This window comes from Trachypithecus francoisi, unplaced genomic scaffold (genome assembly GCF_009764315.1).
Source record: "Trachypithecus francoisi isolate TF-2019V2 unplaced genomic scaffold, Tfra_2.0 Contig01579, whole genome shotgun sequence".
Lineage (NCBI taxonomy): Eukaryota > Metazoa > Chordata > Mammalia > Primates > Cercopithecidae > Trachypithecus > Trachypithecus francoisi.
Window position 1 is genome coordinate 28,546,260 of NW_022681442.1, and position 22,017 is coordinate 28,568,276.

The 22,017-nt window shown below is 43.0% G+C and overlaps 1 protein-coding gene and 1 long non-coding RNA gene across 3 annotated transcripts in view; one reads left to right on the forward strand and one right to left on the reverse strand.

Moving 5' to 3' along the window:
- CNNM2 (cyclin and CBS domain divalent metal cation transport mediator 2) overlaps window positions 1-22,017 on the reverse strand; it is a 171,002-nt gene that overhangs the window by 28,363 nt on the left and 120,622 nt on the right. For both annotated transcript variants that reach the window (XM_033184101.1, XM_033184112.1), the window contains exon 2: window positions 2,356-2,499. In XM_033184101.1, the coding sequence (XP_033039992.1) occupies window positions 2,356-2,499 (144 nt within the window). The remainder of the gene's footprint in view (window positions 1-2,355; window positions 2,500-22,017) is intronic.
- Window positions 1,979-19,466, forward strand: LOC117067480. Its single transcript, XR_004430754.1, has 3 exons — window positions 1,979-1,989; window positions 5,890-5,901; window positions 19,340-19,466. It is a non-coding gene; the product is annotated as an uncharacterized LOC117067480 (long non-coding RNA).

A 22,017-nucleotide genomic window follows, 5' to 3' on the forward strand; every position in this document is an offset into this window, starting at 1 on the left:
ACCTCTGCTCGCTGCAACCTCTGCCTCCAGGGTTCAAGTGATTCTCCTGCTTCAGCCTCCCAAGCAGCTGGGACTACAGGCGCACACCACCACGCCCAGCTAATTTTTGTATTTTTTTTTTTAGTAGAGATGGGGTTTCACCATGTTGACCAGGATGGTCTTAGTCTCTTGACCTTGTGATCCACCTGCCTCAGCCTCCCAAAGTGCTGGGATTACAGGTATGAGTGACCGCACCCGGCCACACTCAGTTTTTAAATAGTCATTTGTGAGGAAGGATGAAAAGAACATAAACACACAAATAATATTCTCTGAGACCTCTGATGACCCTCCAAGTGAGGAAAGGATAAAACAGATGTGGGAAAGGGTGTTTTTTAAGAATGCTATTCAGATGTGAGGATAAAACAGGATATGTTTTCAGAAGACAGTCATTAGTTAAATGTAAAATTTTCTTTTGTGGGTACAGGGAAGACTTTCTCAGTTTTATTATTTACTTATTTTGAGAGAGTCTCACTCTATTGCCTAGGCTGCAGTGCAGTGGTGTAATCTTGGCTCACTGCAACCTCCATCTCCCAGGTTCAAGAGATTCTCCTGCCTCAGCCTCCCAAGTAGCTGGGATCACCCAGCTAATTTTTGTATTTTTGTAGAGATGGTGTTTCACCATGTTGGTCAGGCTGGTCTCTAACTCCTGACCTCAAGTGATCCACCCGCCTCGGCCTCCCAAAGTGCTGGGATTACAGGGTAAGCCACCACGCCCAGTGACTTTCTCAATCTTTTTTTTGAGACAGAGTCTTGCTCTGTCACCAGGTTATAGTGCAGTGACACAATCTCAGCTCACTGCAACCCCCGCCTCCCAGGTTCAAGTGATTCTCCTACCTCAGTCTCCCAAGTAGCTGGGACTACAGGCACGTGCCACCATGCCCAGCTAATTTTTGTAGTTTTAGTAGAGACGGGGTTTCACCATGTTGGCCAGGATGGTCGTGATCTCTTGACTTTGTGATCTGCCGGCCTTGGCCTCCCAAACTTTCTCAGTTTTAAAATGTGGGATGTTTCCTTCTAGCAGGACTGAATAAAAAGCACCCTGCTTTGAGGAAAGCAGACTTTACCCTGAATGACCAGCTTGTTGGGAAGCTGGGACAGTCCATTTCCCCTCCGGAAGACATGCTTTAAAACCAGGCAGCATACACAGAGTCCAGATGCTCTTTCTCTATCCCACCCCTGGGACCCCCAAACATCTTAGGCCTGGGCCGTCTCTGGCTTTATGGAACCCTTGAGCATTGCTAAGGGTGCGGCCAAGGAAGATTTAAGCTCCACAGTCCAGCAATCATGTTTTACACTTTAATGAGACAGGATTCAGTTCAACACTCAGTTCAGGATCAAGTCTACACCTGGGCAAATAAGGTATCCATACTCACCTCACCCTGCCCTGATCTGAGCCACTCCCCACTTTCACCTTCACCAAAAGAGAAGGCAGAGAAGCAGAGAACAGGAAAAACACATTCTTACTGTGAACCCTACCCCATCCTGCTTCCCACACCCCCAACCCGCTGCCCCAGCAAACTACACTTGCAAATCTCACCTCCAACCCTGACCCAAGGATTCTGGAACAAGAAAGTATAAACAGTTGTCATCCTTAAGTTTAACAAATCCCATTCAGTTGTGTTTTTTTTTTTTTTTTTTGGAGACGGAGTCTCACTCTGTTAACCAGGCTGGAGTACAGTGGTGCAACCTTGGCTCACTGCAACCCGTCTCTTCGGTTCAAGCAATTCTCCTGCCTCAGCTTCCGGAGCAGTTGGAATTACAGGTGTGCACCACTACCACTATGTCCAGCTAATTTTGTATCTTTAGTAAAGACAAGGTTTCACCATGTCAGCCAGGCTGGTCTCAAACTCCTGACCTCAGGTGATTTGCCTGCCTTGGCCTCCTAAAGTGCTGGGATTACAGATGTGAGCCACTGTGCCCGGCCTCCCATTCACTTTAAAGAGTACTGGAGTTATGAAAAGTACAAACAGAAGTTTATCTGAAAACAATATACCTAGTTGTATAAAACAAAATTTTAGTAGAGTTTTTTTTTTTTAACATATGTAAAATAAAATTCAAAACCAACAGCAATTTTCTGTTTAGGACAAGTAATGCCCTCATCAGTGGTTAGAAGCAGCCAGAACAATGCTGTTGCTTGACATTACAGGATCTGCTCCTTCTGATAAAGGGACTGGAATATACCGACAGGTCATGCACGGCCTACACACGTCGTTTATCATTATAGAGGCAGCAACTGGAGAACTGTCAGATGACTCACAAACAGCACAACAAAAAAAGCAAAGGTTTTGGGAAATACACTCAAACAGTGCTACTTACTGTATAAATCTGTTTCATCTAGAATCTCAGATTTGATGATTTCTTCAATCACATCTTCTAAGGTGACAATTCCCAGAACTTCATAAAACGGATCTCCTTCTCCCTCATTGTTTACCCGCTGCACGATAGCCAGGTGAGATTTACCTTTAGAGAAAATAAAAAGTTTAGGAAGTGATTTTCTGAATTTCCTGAATGACATGTTACATGTGATATGGTAAAAACATCAGCAAACACAGATGCCGGATTACCAAAATCTCTGTTTCAGCATTTTAAAATTGTACTGAGATATCACAAACAAATGGAAGAACTTCATGAGCCATTAAAAGGCAGAAAGTTATGCCAGAAGAGTGTCACCCTCGACATACATGGCACTGCACCATTGTTCTCTGCTTCCTAATGGTAATGTCTCTTGGTGCATAACCTTTCAGCAACTGCCACCTAAAGAGAGTGGTTCTCAAAGTTCATGGTGCCCTAGGGATTCCCAAGACCCTTCTAGGAGGTCTGTGAGGCCCAACTATTTTCATAAGAATACTAAGATGCTATTGGCCGTTTTCACTGTGTTGACATTTGAGCTGACGGTGAAAGGCACCTTAGCACAGATGAAGGTAGTGGGAGCGAGCTGCACATAGTGATCACTGTTCTCTGTCACAACGCACATGCAGTAAAGGGAAGGAAGTAGCTTCTCTTTAAAATGTACTGGGCTGGGAGTGGGGGCTCACTCCTGTAACCCAAGAGCTTTGGGAGGCCCAGGCAGGATGACTGCTTGAGCCCAGGGGTTCACGATCAGCCTAGGCAACACCGTGAGATCATGTCTCTACAAAAAACCAGAAAAAGTAGCTGGACATGCACGCCTATGATCCCAGCTTCCTGGGAGGCTGAGGTGGGAGGATCCAGGAGTTTGAGGCTGCAGTGAGCTATGATCGAGTCACTGCACTCCAACCTGGGCGACAGAGTAAGACACTGTCTTAAAAAAAGTCCTTGCTGAAGCAGTAAACATTAATTTCATTAAATCCTGACCCAAGTACATGTCTTTTGGTAATCTCTACAACAACCTGAGAATTGGCATAAAACACTTCTGTTGAATTCTGAAGTATGGCAGCTGTGCTGAGGAAAGACTCTTGTGATTGACTTGCAAGTTGGACCGGCCATTTTCATCGTTCAATGTTTTTACTTCAAAGACTAACTACTAGACAAACTATGGTTATACAGACTTGGGTATATGTCAGGCATTTTCTCAAAAATGAACCTGTCACATCAAGGAAAACAACAGGCAGCGTGGACTGCCAATGATAAAATTTGAGCTTTCATCAGAAAATTAAAATTTTGTCTGGGTGCGGTAGCTCATGCCTGTAATCCCAGCACTTTGGGAGGCTGAGGTGGGTAGATCACCTGAGATCAGGAGTTTGAGACCAGCCTGGCCGACATGGTGAAACCCCGTCTCTACTAAAAATACAAAAATTAACTGGATGTGGTGGTGTGCGCCTGTAATCCCAGCTACTCAAGAGGCTGAGGTGGAAGAATCACTTGAATTTAGGAGGCGGAGGTTGCAGTGAGCCGAGATTGTGCCACTGCACTCCAGGCCTAGGCAACAGAGTGAGACTCCCACTAAAAAAAAAAAAAAAAAAGGCTGAGTGCAGTGGCTCACACTTGTAATCCCAGCACTTTGGGAGGCGGATCACTTGAAGTCAGGAGTTCAAGACCAACCTGGCCAACATGGTGAAACCCTGTCTCTACTAAAAATACAAAATAAATTAGCCAGGCATGGTGGCACACGCCTGTAATCCCAGCTACTCAGGAGGCTGAGGCAGGAGAATGGCTTGAACCCAGGAGGTGGAGGTTGCAGTGAGCCAAGATGGTGCCATTGCACTCCACCCTGGGCAACAAGTGAGACTGTCTCAAAAAAAGAAAATTAAAATTTTGGGAAACTTGTAGCCACCACGAGCGTAATAGCTTCTCACAACTAAAGACTCTTCTGATGAGATTGCTGGTGATATTAACAAATGATTTTTTAAAATATTGAATATTGCAATCTGTCAACATTTTGAAGATCTGTATAAATCAGTGAACCAATAATTTTCAAGTGACTATGGCAATGATGTTACAAAATCATGCAAGAGTACACGATCCATTTGGCGTATAAGACAGAACAACGGATTTAAAAAAAAAATTCTTATTTTGGAATAATTTTAGACTTACAGAAAAGTTGCAAAGAGTACAGAGAGTTCCTATAAACCCTTTACCCGGTTTCCCCCATTGTTAACATCTTACACTACCATGATATATTTGTCAAAACTAAAATTGACATTGGTACATTACTATTAAGTAAACTCCAGGCTTTATTTGGATTTCACTGATTATTTCTATAACATCCTCTTTGTTTTGCTGTCTGGTTCAAGGCACCACACCACATTTAGTTGTCATGTCTCTTTAGTCTCCTCTGGTCTGTGACGGTTTTTCGGTCTTTGCTTTTTATGACACTGACAATATTGAAGGGTACTGGTCAGGCCTCCTGCAGAACATCCTCCGATTTGAGCTTGTCTGATGTTTTACCCATGAGTACACTGGGTTATAGGTTTTCTAGTTACATCACATCAGTGGTTATATGTCATCACTGCTGACGTTCACCTTTTTCATCATCTGGTTAAGGTTGTGTTGCCCAGGTTTCTCCATTGGAAAGTTACTCATTTTTCCCTTTCCTTAATTCTATTATTTGAAAACAAGTCACTAAGTCTAGCCTACCCATTCAAGGATGGAAGTTAAGCTCTACTTCCTGGAATAGGGAGGTGTCTACATATATTATTTGGAAGGGGGAGTACTCACATATATTATTCAATATTCTTCTGTAAAGAAGATTTCAGACCAAAGTTAATGTAAGAGTCCAAATGTCCACTGGTATGGTTTCAGATTCTACATTGCAACTAACCTTTAAGAAATTACTACCTATGGAGTTTTGATGTAATATCAAAGGAGAATACCGATCACTGTCCAAAAAAGCTGATACTCCTCCCTTTTCCAAATACATACCTGTGTGAGGCCAGATTCTCCTGATACACTTCAACTAACACAGTATACCACACAGACTGAATGCAAAAGACTGAACCCAGCTGCCTTCCCTTTAGCTTGATTAGACATGCAAAAAGTAAAACAATGGCACTCTTCTACCGTTTTAGAAAATATTTTTATTAAAAACACTATATATTAGCATGCAATGGATTACTGTCCTTTAAATCAACCAATGTTTTGAAGGTCTCCATTTTAATTCAAATACATTAATGTCAAAAGATAGAACCCACATAAATAAAAGGATCCTGAATCATTTTTAAGAGTTTCAAGGGATCTGAGACTAAAAAAATTTTAACCCACTTATGTCAGAGGTTGCAAGTTTTTGTGAAAAATCAGACCTTGGTGATGATCTTGAGCAGTAGAATATAAATAACCCCCACAAGCTTAGCATTCCAATAATGGAACCCTAGGCATAAATAGGTTAAAGACTGCTGCTTTTGGGGATGGATCACTTGAGACCAGGATGGCAAGGGAAGAACATGAGTCGAACAGTTCTGGATTTGAACTCCAGCAGGCCACTCATTAGTCATTACTAGCAGAAGACCATGAGCAAACATAACTTTGCTGAGTTTCAGTCTCCTTATCTCTAAAGCCAGCCTCATAATTGCTACTGCAATAGGGTTGTTGTGAAGATCAGAGATAATGCTGGTACCCAGCAAAGACACTGCCTGGAATCCACTGGGTGATCACTAAGTGGTAATGCTCGTTATTTTATTAATGTTTTTCCTAAATTCTAAGGCACCATCAACTTATTACCAGCTTAGAGGGAAAAAAACCCACTATATTATTAAATGTACACAGTGATTAGAAGATGCACCGCAGGCAGGGTACAATGGCTCACACCTGTAATCCCAGCATTTTGGGAAGCCAAGGCAGGAGGGTCGCTTGAGGCCAGGAGTTTGGGACCAGCCTGGGCAACATAGTAAGAACTCATCTCTATAAAAAAAATAAAAGTAAAAAAGACATATTTCAATCTCAAAGATCTTTTAAAATAGTAAGAGCATCTCTCAAACAACAGTATTGGTTTTCCCAATCCAAAGCATGCAAAGTATCTAAAACATATCCATAAATGAAGCCAAAATAGGCATAATCTGGAAACTTCATAATCAGCTAATTTTTGTATAACTTCTGTTTAATGACAGAGTGTTTTCTTGGTGGTGGTGGGGTGCAAGAGCTTTAAATAAAGTTTAGTTAACACTTTAAGTTGGGTAAGTTCGCCCAGACACAACCAGCCACATTAAAAATATTCCGAGGGCTGCATCTGATCAAGTTCCCAGCACTTACGCAGACGCTGGCTCTGGTCCTGCAGATCTGTTGGCCCTTTCTTAACTTGGCAGTCTAAGTCAGCTTCTGCTCTGCCTCAGACCCCCTTCTACAAGCCTAGAAGTTTAGATTGTTAGACAATTAGGCGTCCTAAAATTTTCATCCCTAGCACGCTCACGCTCAAAGAATGAAAATATTTTGAGCAGAGGAGACAAGGAGGGAAACTTATCAGCAATGGATATAAACACTGCATCAGGTCAAGTCAATTCTCATCTCATCCAGTTGGTCCAGTAGGTTTCTCACATCTGCTTTCCCAAGGACCCAACATAAGCAGTTAAAAATTCTTGGTGAATGCTGTCTGTCGAAAGTTAAATTCTTTTGCTATTCCCAGCTTGTGATCATTTAAAAGGAATTTTCCAAAGCAAGGTCTAATATTAGACTCAAAATGAAGTTTCCATTCCACTGAGGCGCTATTCTCACCAAAGTAACTACCGTATAATCAGATTGTCTTGGAGCAACTCGTTTAAATGCAGATGGACATACTTGAAATACCAGCTCAATAGCACTGACAGATTTGGCTGGAAAGGGCCTTACTCTAGGAGAAATTATTTCTGTGAATTAGGTTTCTTAGACTGAAAATTAAGTTTTCCTCCAAGTTCACTTGTTTTAAAGCTGAAACTTCTACATCTGCCCCAGGGCCACATTCTTTTAGCTTTGGAATTCCTGGTGAGAAGTCCTGTTTTCTGAAACCTCTTCCTTGTGCACAGTACAAAGGAAAAACAATGACACCTCTCTCCTTCACTCAGGCTTTTGGAGAACAGTGATTCCATGCACCTTTCCACTTAACCATTCACTGCAGGGACTTTAGTCCTTGTCAATGGATCAATCAAAAGGAAAATGTAAACAACTTTTTTTTTTTTTTTTTTTTTTGAGACAGGGTCTCATTCCCTGGCTGGAGTGCAGTGGTGTGATTGTAGCTCACTGCAGCCTTGAACTCCTGGGCTCAAGTGATCCTCCCACCTCAGCCTCCTGAGTAGCTAGGGCTATAGGCACGCACCACCATGCCCAACTAATTTTTAAATTTTTGGTTGAGACAGGGTCTCACTATATTGCTCAGGCTGGTCTGGAACTCCTGGCCTCAAGTGATCCACATGGGCCTCCCAAATAAACAAGTTTTCAATACAAAAATTTTCAAAACTGAGCTCAAATAGGACCTTTCTTAACCTGAGTACTGGAAAAATTAAGTCAGGACTGAAAACAGAAAAGCAACTCTGGGAAAACAAATAGAAGAATAAACCCAAAACTTAAAAAGATGATAAACTGATGGATTCTTAACTTCCAACAAGAAGAATGAAAATATAGCAGTCAGCAAAATATTTAATCACAGATATTAAACACTAAAACTTTTAAATATGCATAGACTAAATAAACTCCATAAACTGCATATAGATCAAATAAAGCATAAATTGTTGTCACAATCAGGGCTTGGAGAGGGCCCTTTCTTGCAAGCTGTAAGAGATCTTGCTGTACACCAGGCAGTTTGAACTGTCCTGGTATTTAAATTCCTACCCCTTCTCCTCCTTTTCTGGTCCTAAGGTAATCTAAACAGGCCTGTTTTCAGAATGCAGGGCTTTATAAATACATCTCTCCTCAAATTCAGAATCATAAGCAAGCTATTATGAAATAACAGCCTAGATTGTCCATCTTTCTATAACCACTAGTGCTCAGGGCAGGGCACTAGCACAGGTGAAATTACAAAAACCATGTCTGCACTGGGAGATGGACTAAGCAACTAAAATAATCTACACAAGGTAGAACTGGGATCAAATTTCTACCTCTGCCTGCTTCCACTGCTCCACAAATTAAAGTTTATTATTTGCATATTCTCTCTGAATTGGTAAACCAGCCCAGAATGGTAGTGGATTACCACATTTCCATCTTTTAACCTTACCACACTTCTGGGCTCAAATTTTGAATGACAGATACAGTTTGTATTTTGGTGGTAATAACTGTTTCTATTATGATTAATCCAACTAAGGGCACCTGTAATGGCCAGAAGAAAATATGGACTTGTTTGCTATCAGACAATGTTGATGCCAATGAAGTGAAATGGGACTAGGTAGACTAATTAAGGAAAAAAGTCAATGGAATGGATGTAGCAGAAGAGAATTAGGAACAACGTGATATAGCTATGCTAATAAAAAGTGACACACAGTAGTCAAGAAGACCCAATAATGCAAGCACAAGGCAAACTGAGCCTGGGGGGTCCTAAAATGCCACTCAAACAGCAGGAAGAAAACAGAGACCCCACCATGAGAAACTCAAGCCAAACATCTTACATTCGCCATGATATCCGCGTTGCACAACTCCGGGGGCACTGTTAGCACAGAATGCAATGCTTCATGTTTCCCTGAAGTTGTGAGATGCTGTGGCCTCCTTACTAACCAAGGAGAGGGCAAATGAAGCAGCTGATATGCTTTTTTAAATTTCTGATCTACTAACATAAAATTATAATAATTCAATGAATAGGAATCAATAAAATTTCAAAGAGGGAGTTCTACAGAACTAGTGATAAAAGAAGCAAAAGCTCTGCAAGTCCAAATTTAGGTCCCATGTCACTAACGAAAAATGACATGATATTTTTAATGGCTATACTTAAGATCTCCAGAGGAAGCCAATTTGCATTGGCAGTCAAAGAAGTCAATACACTTTAAACATGATCACAATTGGATTTAGTCAGATTTACAAGTAAACAAACTGATCAAGTGAGAGAATGTATATGAACATAATATATAAGCCATAAAATCCAGGCTATGAATGAATTCTGAACAATGAACTATAAGTCACACAATTTCATTTGTTTGTTCCATAAATATCTGCTGACCACCTACTATGAGCCAGGCCCATACCACAAGGACCAAAACACAGGACTGGCTCTCAAGAGGCATTCGAGCATGGCAGACGGACACTAGGGAAGCAGACTCTGGGAAAACTAATAGAAGAATAAACCTTGAAGTGAAAAGGCATGTCGGGTCGTGTTAAGGTGCTGTGGAGAACAACAGCAGGGGTGGGATGACATTTAATACAGGATGGTCCCCCCCGCCCCACCCCCTCCACTCGCCCGGAGCAAGGCAGCAGCACAGGAAGTCAACCCTGGGCTGAGTGTTTTCAGGTAGAACAGTCGGGAGGCCCTGAAGAGGGAGGGGCTTGATGCGCTGCGGTGGGTGGGGAGCCAGGAGGCCACTGTGGCTGGAAGCAAGTGGGCAGGAGGGCGAGAGGAAAGGTGAGCTGTATGGGGTGGGATGCAGGCCATGTAACCATCAGAAAGGCTTTAGCTCTCACTCTGTGGTCGCTGGAAGGCTCTGGCAGAAGAGTGACACGATCTGCATTGTTTTAAAAGAGTCCCTCTGGCTGCATGGTTGAGAAAGGCCTGGCAGCAGGTGGGAGAAGAATGGCCCTGGGAAACGGCTAAGGTGGGCAAACCCAATCGGGAAGTTACCAGTAAGCCAAGCCAGGGAGGATGGTGGCTTGGGCCCGGGGGGCAACGGTGCAGGTGATGAGAAGTAACTGCATTCTGGATAGACAGTGTTTTAGAAAGAGCCCGCAGGATTTGCTGATGGACTGGATAGGGGGTGGAGGAGAATGAGAGGAGTCAGGCTGACTTGCTTTTTGGCCTGAGCAATGAGAGGAACCGAGTTGCCACTCCCGGTGGAGGACAGTGCATGACATCAGTCTAGAAGGCAGAAGTCAGCTCGATTTTGGAAGGTCAAGTTTGACATCCTAGCGGAAATGTCAAACAGATACATGAGTCCAGAATTCAAGAGAGAGAGAGACATGTAAGCTACAGATAAAAACCAAGCGAGTACAGATGGTAGCAGAACCAGAAACCCACTGAGATCACCTAGGCCATGGATGGCGAGAAGAGCCAGTGCTGAGCATGGGGGTGCCCGAGTTTCCTGGGTCAGGAGGCTGAGATAGAACCAAAGAGAGACTTGAGAAAGAGTGGCCAGCAGGAAGGGGAGGGGAGAATAAAGGGAATGGGTGGTTTTGGAAGCCACATTAAAAAACGAAAAATAAAAACCGTCCCAAAGAGCAGAGAGCAGTTGTAAGTATCGAATGCAGCCGAAAGGTCAAGAAAGGTGATTTTGGCGACAGAAGATGCTGGAGATAAAGACTGTGGTGGAGGAAGGGCCTGAGGGTCACAGTGTAAGTGACATGCAGAAGATCCTATAGTCTCTGGCCAGTGTGCTTTCTACTCGAGCCCTTCCTGCTTCTAACAGGGAGGCCTAAACTGGCCTGCTTCTGCCAGGTAGCCTTGACAAGAGAGAAAACGCCTGTCATTAGGACAGTTTGGCCGTCCTCTCCAAAGTAATACCTCCTTCTTTGAGTCCCTAGATCTGAACATGACACCATTAGATTTCCAATCACCCAGGCTTTAAAACTCTGAAATCTTTGCCTTTTCTTTTTCTTCCTTTTCAATGAAGAATGAATGAGTGAATAGGTACACACACACAACTGCATAAGATGCACAGCTCAGTGAAACTTGACATTTGTATATACCTGGAAAACTACCACCGGGAAGAGCTGGTGGGAGTCAGGGTGTTGACAACAGCTACAGGGGTGGGTGAGATGGGAGATGGGGCTGGAGACAGGAGCGGGGAATAGGTGATGCAGAGATAAGAGGAGGGGCTAAGTGGGTTCAGCAGACTTCAGGCTCCAAGGGGAACACCCTCCATGTGGACCCTTCAGTAGGGCTCCCTTTCCTGCCCCTTCCCTTTGTTGACAGCAGGTCCCTTTAGGATAGACAGATCACACGCTGATCCAGCAACAGGGCATGTCATGATAACTGAGTGGCAGCACAACTTCAGAATAAGAGAAGCAATTCTCCTCCCGTATTTAGCTATATCTGGAATCTTAGTTCAGGTCTGGGTCTTATATTTTACAAGAGGCAAACTGGCCGGGCGCGGTGGCTCAAGCCTGTAATCCCAGCACTTTGGGAGGCCGAGACGGGCGGATCACGAGGTCAGGAGATCGAGACCATCCTGGCTAATACGGTGAAACCCTGTCTCTACTTAAAAATACAAAAAACTAGCCGGGCGAGGTGGCGGGCGCCTGTAGTCCCAGCTACTCGGGAGGCTGAGGCAGGAGAATGGCGTAAACCCAGGAGGCGGAGCTTGCAGTGAGCTGAGATCCGGCCACTGCACTCCAGCCTGGGTGGCAGAGCAAGACTCCGTCTCAAAAAAAAAAAAAAAGAGGCAAACTGAGGGGAAATGCTGTACCATATACAAACTATGTCACAGGAGGAACAATTACATAAGCCAGAGATGTTTAGATGGAAGAGGCATCTGGGCAGGGATGAGGTTGACAGCAGCCTTCAAATATCTAATATCAGTCAGCTCCATGCCTCCTCACCCCATAGCTTGTTACCTGCACACCTGGAGCTCAGTGTGCCACAACGTGGTCTCCCTGATTAGACCATCAGCTCCAGATCAACTCTGGATCCACCTTCGTGTTAGTCCTCAGCACCTGCCAAGTCTAGCACAATGGCCAACACTCCAGTTTCTTCTCTACTCCTCCATTCACAAAGGAAAACTTACTCACCGTAACATAACCACAGCATTCCATCACGCACACACAGTGCTCACTTCTCATCAGCTACTAAATTAGAGAGAAAATGTTCCTAGGGCAGGGCTCAAAGGCATCAGCACACTACAACCGCCACTCTCCCCTTCTTAAGCTTCATCCACCCAGACTTGACTTTTCACAGTCAGGTCCTCCATGGCCCTACTTGCTCCTTCCTCTGCTTGAGCCCTTTTAATTCTTTTTAACCTTGCTCTTAATTCCACGCATAATATCACCCATACCAGGAAGCCTGTTCTATTCCCAAAGGCAGAACTTATCTTTTGTATTTTTGAGCTCCTATAATGTCATCTGAATTTCTCTTAAGGCATCTGTCTTTTTTGTTTTTTGAGATGGAGTCGCACTCTGTTAACCAGGCTGAAGTGCGGTGGTGCAATCTTGGCCCACTACAACCTCTACCTCCCAGGTTCAAGTGATTCTCCTGCCTCAGCCTCCCAAGTAGCTGAGATTACAGGCGTGCACCACCATGCCTGGCTAATTTTTGCATTTTTAGTAGAGATGGGGTTTCACCATGTTGACCAGGCTGGTCTTGAATTCCCAACCTCAGGTGATCCACCCTCCTCGGCCTCCCAGAGTGCTGGGATTACAGGCATGAGCCACTGCGTCTGGTCATATCTCTTTCTTATACTAAGTTTGTGATCTTTTCCCTGCTAGACTGGAAGCTCCTTGTTTCTCATCTTTCTCCCAGAACACCTAGCTTGATGCCACACTTTACAAAGAGCAGGTAGGAAGGGAGTCGGCCCTCATAGAGCCCCAGCCCCTCACTCACTGCCCTAACACACACAACCCACTGGGGCTGCCCTGCCACAGCTGCACCATACCTGGGCTATGGGAGTGCCTGGGGCTCTATACCCACATTACTCTTTTTTTTTTTGAGGCGGAGTCTCACTCTGTCGCCCAGGCCGGAGTGCAGTGGCACGATCTCGGCTCACTGCAAGCTCTGCCTTCTGGGTTTATGCCATTCTCCTGCCTCAGCCTCCCGAGTAGCTGGGACTACAGGAGCCCGCCAATACGCCCGGCTAGTTTTTTGTATTTTTAGTAGAGACGGGGTTTCACCGTGTTAACCAGGATGGTCTCGATCTCCTGACCTCGTGATCCGCCCACCTCGGCCTCCCAAAGTGCTGGGATTACAGGTGTGAGCCACCGTGCCTGGCACCCACATTACTCTTAATAGTATTTTAGATAGGTCCTTTCCCTATCCATTTCCCTCTGAATTCAACACTGGCAAAACCCAAAGAAAAATAAACCCTGAATTACAAGCCACATAACAAACACGTAAAGCCATTTTCTCAGATTTGTGTAATGAATACACGGATGAATGCTGATGTGTGCCTTGCAAGTCTTCTGACTACTGTGGCGATCAACCTAGTATTAGAGGCTGGGTGCAACGGGTCACACCTGTAATCCCAGCACTTTGGGAGGCCGAGGTGAGCGGATCACCTCAGATCAGGAGTTTGAGACCACCTTGGTCAACAGGGCAAAAGCCCATTTCTACTAAAAATACAAAAATTAGCCGGGCGTGGGCGTGGTAGTGCACTCCTGTAGTCCCAGCCACTCAGGAGGCTGAGGCAGGACTGAACCTGGGAGGCAGAGGCTGCAATGAGCTGAGATCATGCCATGCACTCCAGCCAGGTTGACAGAACGAGACCCCATCTCAGAAAAAAAAATATATATATATATAGTATTAGAACACAAGCTAAAATCAAGCCTGCTGAGGAGAAGTAATACAATTTCATTTAGGAAACTATCACCTAGCTATTTCTGTACTGTTGAAAGCTAAAATAAAAATAATAACAAACTGTGTGTGTCTTTTTTCTTACTTATTTTACCTTACCATCCCCACTAGAGCTAAGTGCATTTTTTCCAATTGAATTTTCCCACCATAAAATACACCAGAAAAATGTGACACAGATCTTAAAATAGTCCTATATAAACAATACATGAGTGTATATATAGAAGCACTTGCTGTATATAGAAGCCACTGGTTTTAAATGATAACTGTTGCTATTTTGGGAGACAAAAGCCCCCTTTTACTACTTCCAAAAATTCCAAAGTCTGACCCATAAGTGGCCGGCCCAGACCTCCCTAGCAGGACAGTTCCTTCAGTCCAGCCATGAACATCCTCATTCCGGGTTAGGCCTGAACTAATGTGTCTGCCAGTGAGGCTGACGGGTGGAATATGGAATCATGGTTTCCTTAAAACAATCTAACATTTCTTGGTGAGGGTAGAGGTTTATTTGATACAGGGCCCTCTCCTGGACAGGACCCTGAATTTATCTATTAGTGTAAATGACAGTGTTGCTGCCGCTCTTTGGCCACTTGAACAACTGACAGTAGGGAGGTAGCACTCACTGGGGCGGTCAGCCTCTAAAAGACTTTTAAAACCAGGAGAAGCAAAGTAGACAAGTCCTCTCCATTAGTGGCTAAACAGTCTTGGCACAGTGCATGCAGCAACCGGGAGTGTTACTATAAAATTGACTGGTTGAATTCCACTTCTCCGTGAAAATCTCCATGCACTAAGACCAGAAATATTATACACTGAGAAAAACTAATCCAGGAGGTTCTCAGATTTTACAGTTTTATCAATAGGGATTAGGGAAAGGTATGGTTAGCCTCAAGGACATCAACATTTACATGTTAGGAAAGTTCCTGAAATACACAAGACTGTAGGCCAGGCACGGTGACTCAACGCCTATAATCCCTGCACTGGGAGGCCAAGGTGGGCAAATGGCTTGAGGTCAGGAGTTCGAGACCAGCCTGGCCAATATGGTAAAATCCCGTCTCTACTAAAAATATAAAAATTAGCCGGGTATGGTGGCACATGCCTGTAATCCCAGCTACTCGGGAGGCTGAGGCAGGAGAAGCTTGAACCCAGGCAGTGGAGGTTGCAGTGAGCCAAGATTGCACCACTGCACTCCAGCCTGGGTGACAGAACTAAGATCTGTTTTTAAAAAAAAAACTGTAGATACCTGTCTGACACACTATAGGCATGCAGTTATTTACTGAATGAGTGAATCTACAAATCTCATTTACTTAAACCTTTTGAACATACTTTCAACGTATACAACTTTCTGAGCTAAAAGGATATTTTATATTTGTCCTAAAACTACCTTCTTCATATTTCTAGAGGTTTTCCTTTGGACTTATACTTTATGGTTATGTCTGGCATTTTTTGAGGCTATGCTATCTATCTTCTCTCAGTCATCATTACAGAGAGAAGACTCCATCTTCTTACACTATGCCCAATATTTCATCTAATTATTTAACCCTGATTTTTACAAAACCCTTTTATATTAAACACTATACTTAACTGTCACCATCAATTTTCCCATCGTATGCTTTCTTGTACTCAAATACATATTGAGTAGCCAGACATGGTGGTCTTGGTGGTGTGCCTCCATAGTCCCAGCTACTTGGGAGAGGCTGAGGCTGGAAGATTACTTGAGCCCATGAGTGAGTCTAGCCTGTGTAACGTAGTGAGGCCCCCCCTCTATAAAATTATATATAAAATAAAATATATATACTTATTATGTAATACTATATAATATATATAATTCCCAGCACAGGGCTAAATATATACAGATGTCTACTTCTTTAATATGATTAAAAAGATCAATTAGGAAATGATTGCTCCTATTATTTGGAAAATCCTTTGCTGTTACAAAATGGAACATTTTTAATTTTGAAACAATTGTATATTCACACGCAATTGTAAGAAACAGAAAGATCCTGTGGATTTTGCCCAAGATTCCATGTACTTTGATCCAGTTTCCCCCAATGGTAAACATCTTGCAAAACTACAGCACAGAGTCACAACTAGGATATGAGCATTGACAGAGCCATGGTACAGGACACTTCTACCACCAAATGACCTTCCTATTACCCTTTTATAACCATACCCTCAAACTAATCATTTTAATGGTTTCCTTGGTAAAATAAGACCTTAGTTTTCTATTGACAGTGGCCCTTATGCTTTAGTGTTTAAGTTTAAACAAATATTTAAAAAGTTATATTTTAAAATGGTTATCAACAGAAAAACATTTTTCAGTCAACAAAAACTTGTTTTACATGCAACGTTTGAAAACCCAAGAGTGGGGTCCAATCCTGACAAAGATTAGCCAACCATGCTTCCCTGGGTGAGGTATACAGCAGGCAGTTATATAACTAAGAGAGAAACGGTTTTTGGAGAGAGTAGCAGAGACCCCAGCCTCGATTTGATAAACATCGGTGGCAGCATGATTTTCCAGGCAACTCCTCTTTGGCTTCTCCCAATGTGTTGATGAATTTAACAGTCCCTGGTAATTCAATAAACACTAATCTAGGTGCTATTGTGAAGGGATTTTGCAGATGCAAATGAAGTCCCTAATGGGACGTCATGGGTTGACTTTAAGGGAGATCACTCTTGGTAGACCCAACTTAATTAGTTGGAAGGCCTTAAAAGCAGGGCCTTAAGGCTTTCTGAAGGAGAGAAGAAATTCCTCCCATAGAAAACAACTTCAGATGCTGCCTGTGGGATTCCAGGCTGCTTGTGATCTTGTCTTCCTAATGACCTGTCCTATCAATTTGGGCTTTCTTATACATCCTCCAGAATACACAAGCTATATTCTTATAATAAATCCCTTGATGAAAGTGTGTGTGTGTGTGTGTGTGTGTGTGTGTGTGTTTGTATCCTTTTGGTTTTGTTTCTCTGGTTGGACCCTAGTAGACTCAGGATTCACACCACAAAGTGATTAATAGCACAAAGCAAAAGGAAAACTAGAATTAAACTAAGTTATTTCCCAAAGCCAAGACAACAGATGACTGATTTGTATAGGAAGACAAACTAATGTGTGTGCACTATGCCAGAGAATCCAATCCATGAACTTCCTGGTGACAATAGCAGACATAGCAAGTAAAGTAACCCCCTGAAAGAAAAACTAACCTAAACTGTTTAAAAGACAAGAAGCCAAGTCATTTACTTCTATCCATCCAAGTGGACAGTCCTATCAGACAGCCCTCCAGCCCTCTCCCCTAAGTTAGGATTCCAGGCAATAAACAATGGATGGTCTCACATTCCCACCACCACCCACTCCTTTTCTCTTGTTCTTCAGTCTTGCTGCCAGATACTTTAGCCAGAAACCCAAAGTGAGGCAATTAATAGAAAATTCCAGTCATTATGTGACTTACTTAATGGCCCATCCAAATGACTTGTGAGAAAATCTCACGAACCAATAGAACAGAGACTGAAGAAGTTTTTTCCATTATTTCTCTCTCTCAGAGTATTTAAAGACTCTGATTTTCCCATCTTTTGGGGAAATATTTTCTTATAAATAGTGAGGCATGCTGGGCATCTCCACTTCATCTTTTTTGGTGGTAACACTCACTGTACACTCATTGGAATGTTTTCCTAGTAAATGATGGGCAATGGAAAACATGGCTAAGACAAAAGATGGCTTTCAGGCTGAGATGATGGGAACCTTCTCATGTTCCCCAAGAGACAGGTAGTTCTTCTATAGAACTAAGGGGTTTATTTTAGAACCAATGAGACTATTTCTGTCTTTCCTTTAGGCCTTTGTAAGAATGATAAATGAGGACTGACTAGACTACTTAGTAGTCCATTTAGTAGTAGTCCAATATATCCAATAATAGGAGGAGTTATTTTTTATTTTTTGAGACAGGGTCTCACTATGTTGCCCAGACTGGTCTCGAATTCCTGGACTCAAGTGATCCTTCCACCTCAGCCTCCCAAAGTGCTGGGATTATAGACATGAGCCACCATGCCCAGTCAATAGTAGGAGATTTTTAAAAGAGATCTACACTTCTGCTGCTAAGCCCAGATGTTAGAGCTTTGGTTTTATGATTTACTCTTCTGTTCCATTATTAGGTTTTAGCTTTTAGACCAATAATTACTTACAAACTTTGTTTTGTAGTCCAAACTTATTGATTTCAACTAATTTCTTGGCTGATTTCTACAACCCAAGTAGACAAGATCAGTAATTATACAAAAGTCATACATAAAAATGTGGTCCTGTTGTCACAGCCACTGAACAAAAATTATCTAAGCCCAGACAATGTGCTAACATTGCAGATCAAACCACACTGTACATTTGCTACAGTCACAGGCGTTTTAAGGAGAGGAATGAGGTCACAGTTTTTAAACCTGCTTGAAGGGGAGAGTAATTTTTTTGTTTTGTTTTGTTTTTTAAAAGAAGAAAGACCTTAACCCCTTTTCTCACTCAAGTCTCTTTTTAGGAAGTCCTTCCTGATGACCTCAATTTGGAATGAGGTAGAATTGCTATTATATAATTATACAGTTAACAGTAAACATATATTACATAGTTAATAATTATGTGATACAAAGGAAAAGAACTATCAAAATTATCCCCCCCCCAAAAAATCTCTGGATATTAGAATTAGAAGGAAAATTGGCCGGGCGCGGTGGCTCAAGCCTGTAATCCCAGCACTTTGGGAGGCCGAGACGGGCGGATCAGGAGGTCAGGAGATCGAGACAATCCTGGCTAACACGGTGAAACCCCGTCTCTACTAAAAATACAAAAACTAGCCGGGCGAGGTGGCGGGCTCCTGTAGTCCCGGCTACTCGGGAGGCTGAGGCAGGAGAATGGCGTAAACCCGGGAGGCGGAGCTTGCAGTGAGCTGAGATCCGGCCACTGCACTCCAGTCCGGGCGACAGAGCGAGACTCCGCCTCAAAAAAAAAAAAAAAAAAGAAGGAAAATTCATCATCTAGATAAATTCTTATACATTGTATTAATTATCTTCTGCAAATTTTATGCATATGATAAACTTCAAGAAAAATGAAAGGGTGAAAATATTTCAAGGTCTTCCTCATTGTCCTAAAATCCTAGCATTTTACTCTTTTGTTTCCTGTCCCCAGACACTTCAAGCACTTCATCTTCATTATAGAGAAAAAAGATGCAAACAACTTTTAAAACCCAGTGTTCTCTATTATAGATTCCTTCACAATGCCTACTCACTATTCCCACGATGTACTTTCCCCCAATAGCTCTTAAAAATGCGTAGAAGGGCCAAGCGTGGTGGGGCACTCCTGTAACCCCAGCACTTTGGGAGGCCGAGGTGGGCGGATCATAAGGTCAGGAGTTCGAGACCAGCCTGGCCAACATGGTGAAACCCCATCTGTACTAAAAATGCAAAAATTAGCTAGGCGTGGTGGTGCGCACCTGTAATCCCAGCTACTCAGGAGGCTGAGGCAGGAGAATCGCTTGAACCTGGGAGGCGGAGGTTGCAGTGAGCTGAGATCATGCCATTGCACTCCAGCCTGGGTGAAAGAGCGAGACTCCATCCCCAAAAAATAAAAATAAAAATAAAATAAAATAAATTTTAAAAAACTGTGTAGAAGACAAAAATTAGTTTTTCTATTTTTCTTTTCTTTTCTTTTTTTTTTTGGACAGGGTCTTACTCTGTCACTCAGACTAGAGTGCAATGGCATGATCATGGCTTACTACGACCTCCACCTCCCGGGTTCAAGTGATTCTCCTGCCTCAGTCTCACAGGTAGCTGGGATTACAGGCATGTGTAGCCACATCCGGCTAATTTTTGTATCTTTTATAGTGACAGGGTTTCACCATGTTGCCCAGGTTGGTCTCAAACTCTTGAGCTCAAGCAATCCATCCATCTCAGCCTCCTAAAGTGTTGGGATTACAGATGTGAGCCACCACACTCAGCTAAGTTTTTATATTTCTATAAGAAAAAAGTCACCACCTAAACATCCACGATAGTCTCGTTAAGTAAATTCTACAACATCCACACTAGAATGCTATGCAGCTAGTGTGGATGTAGCAGGATTCTATCAGCAGTAGAATGCTAATGCAGCTATTTAAAAAAAAAAGTTAGATCTACATCGATTGTTATGAAAAGTTACTCTAAAAAAAATAAAAATAAAAATAAATAAAAGAAAAAAGCCCTGTAGAATATTATAGTATGTTCCCATTTGTATTCATTATAATTAATTGCATTAATCATAATTATATATAGAAAACTAGAAACAAAAGTTAACAGTGGCATTCTGGATGAAATTTGTAGTACTGTTACAAATTTGCATTCTACAGGGTAATTCTTTTTTTCTTTTTGAGATGGAGTCTCCCTCTGTCCCCCAGGTTGGAGTGTGATGGCGTGATCTTGTCTCACTGCAACCTCAATCTCCCATGTTCAAGTGATTCTCCTGCCTCCTGAGTAGCTGGGATTACAGATGTGCACCACCACGCCTGGCTATTTTTTGTCTTTTTTAGTAGAGATGGAGTTTCACCACGTTGGTCAGGCTGGTCTCGAACTCCTGACCTCAGGTGATCCACCCACCTCAGCCTCCCAAAGTGCTGGGACTACAGGCATGAGTCACCGTATCCCACCCCTAATGTATATATTTCTAACAAGAGAAAATGTTTATTTCAACCAGGAATCAAGGAGAACAACAGGGTCCCGTCAGTGTTGGACACCTCTAAAGAACCACTTCCAACCCCCTAGGCCCCAGTGCTCACTCCCTCCACTGCCGCAGTGACTAGTTCACGCAGGCTTGCAGTGACTTCACGCTTGTGCATCAGTGCAAACAGACGCTGTCTCATTGCTAATGCTCAATATTTCACTTCCTGCCCCAGGTTGGACTGCGGTGGCGAGATCTCAGCTCGCTGCAACCTCCATCTCCCAGGTTCAAGCGATTCTCCTGCCTCAGCCTCCTGAGTAGCTGCGATTACAGATGTGCACCATAACGCCTAGCTATTTGAAACTTATTCTGCAGTTATGCATATGCAAACAAGAGGGAGAAATCAATGTGATAAATCCCCCGACCTCCCCCTCATTTTGTACTTAAGCAGACAGTTCTGAGAGCATTCCATTTCATAGGTTCCTAAAAACGTCCTAGTGGGATTGAATACCTGATGCCTGTAGCCAAGGCACTATCAGATCCTTAAATTTTCTTTCCCTCCTTCTCATTTCACTTTCCTTGTCCTGAACTCTTGCTTCCTGGGACTGCACCCCCTATAAACTTCCCCGCATTCAAGTCTTCTACCAGGCTGATGTTCAGGCTAAGATGTCGGATGAGTGGAAAGTTTTTCCACCAGCCACTTTTTGGTTTCACACATTTCATGCTCTTCTACTTGCAGATTCCAGTACCAGATGTGTTAGAACACACTCCTATCTCAATACAGTGCTGGTCTTGTACCTCTGAGTGACATCCACATTGTTGAATATCATTTATGCAGTGGGATGGCCACCAACAACTATACATCAAAGTGACTGCAACCACATAGACATATCCCAGTAAACCCAAACAAAGTGTATATCCACAGCTTAACTTTCCCACAGCTGAATCTCAAAAATGCTTGGGACCACTCCAACACTGCCACACACAAGAGTAAGAGAGGGTAACTCAATGTGGAAAGAGTCATTTTGGCCCACTGTAAACTTTCCAATTTTTCAAAATTTACAAATACACATAAACCTGTAAAACACTTGCTAGGGGTCTTCCCAGGGACTTGGAAACAGCCCACACATGTGAGCACTTAAGCTTTAGCTTCATTAGCTTTGTGGTGATATGCTTTTCACAATGTACTAATCGAGTAACAATAAAGGGAGCATAAAGCACAGACTGAAAACTCTAAAATCTACATACTCCACCATCCCAGTCTCATCTAAACCTCAGGTATAAAAGTATTCCACCTGCCCATCTGGTCCTCCTCCTCCTCTTG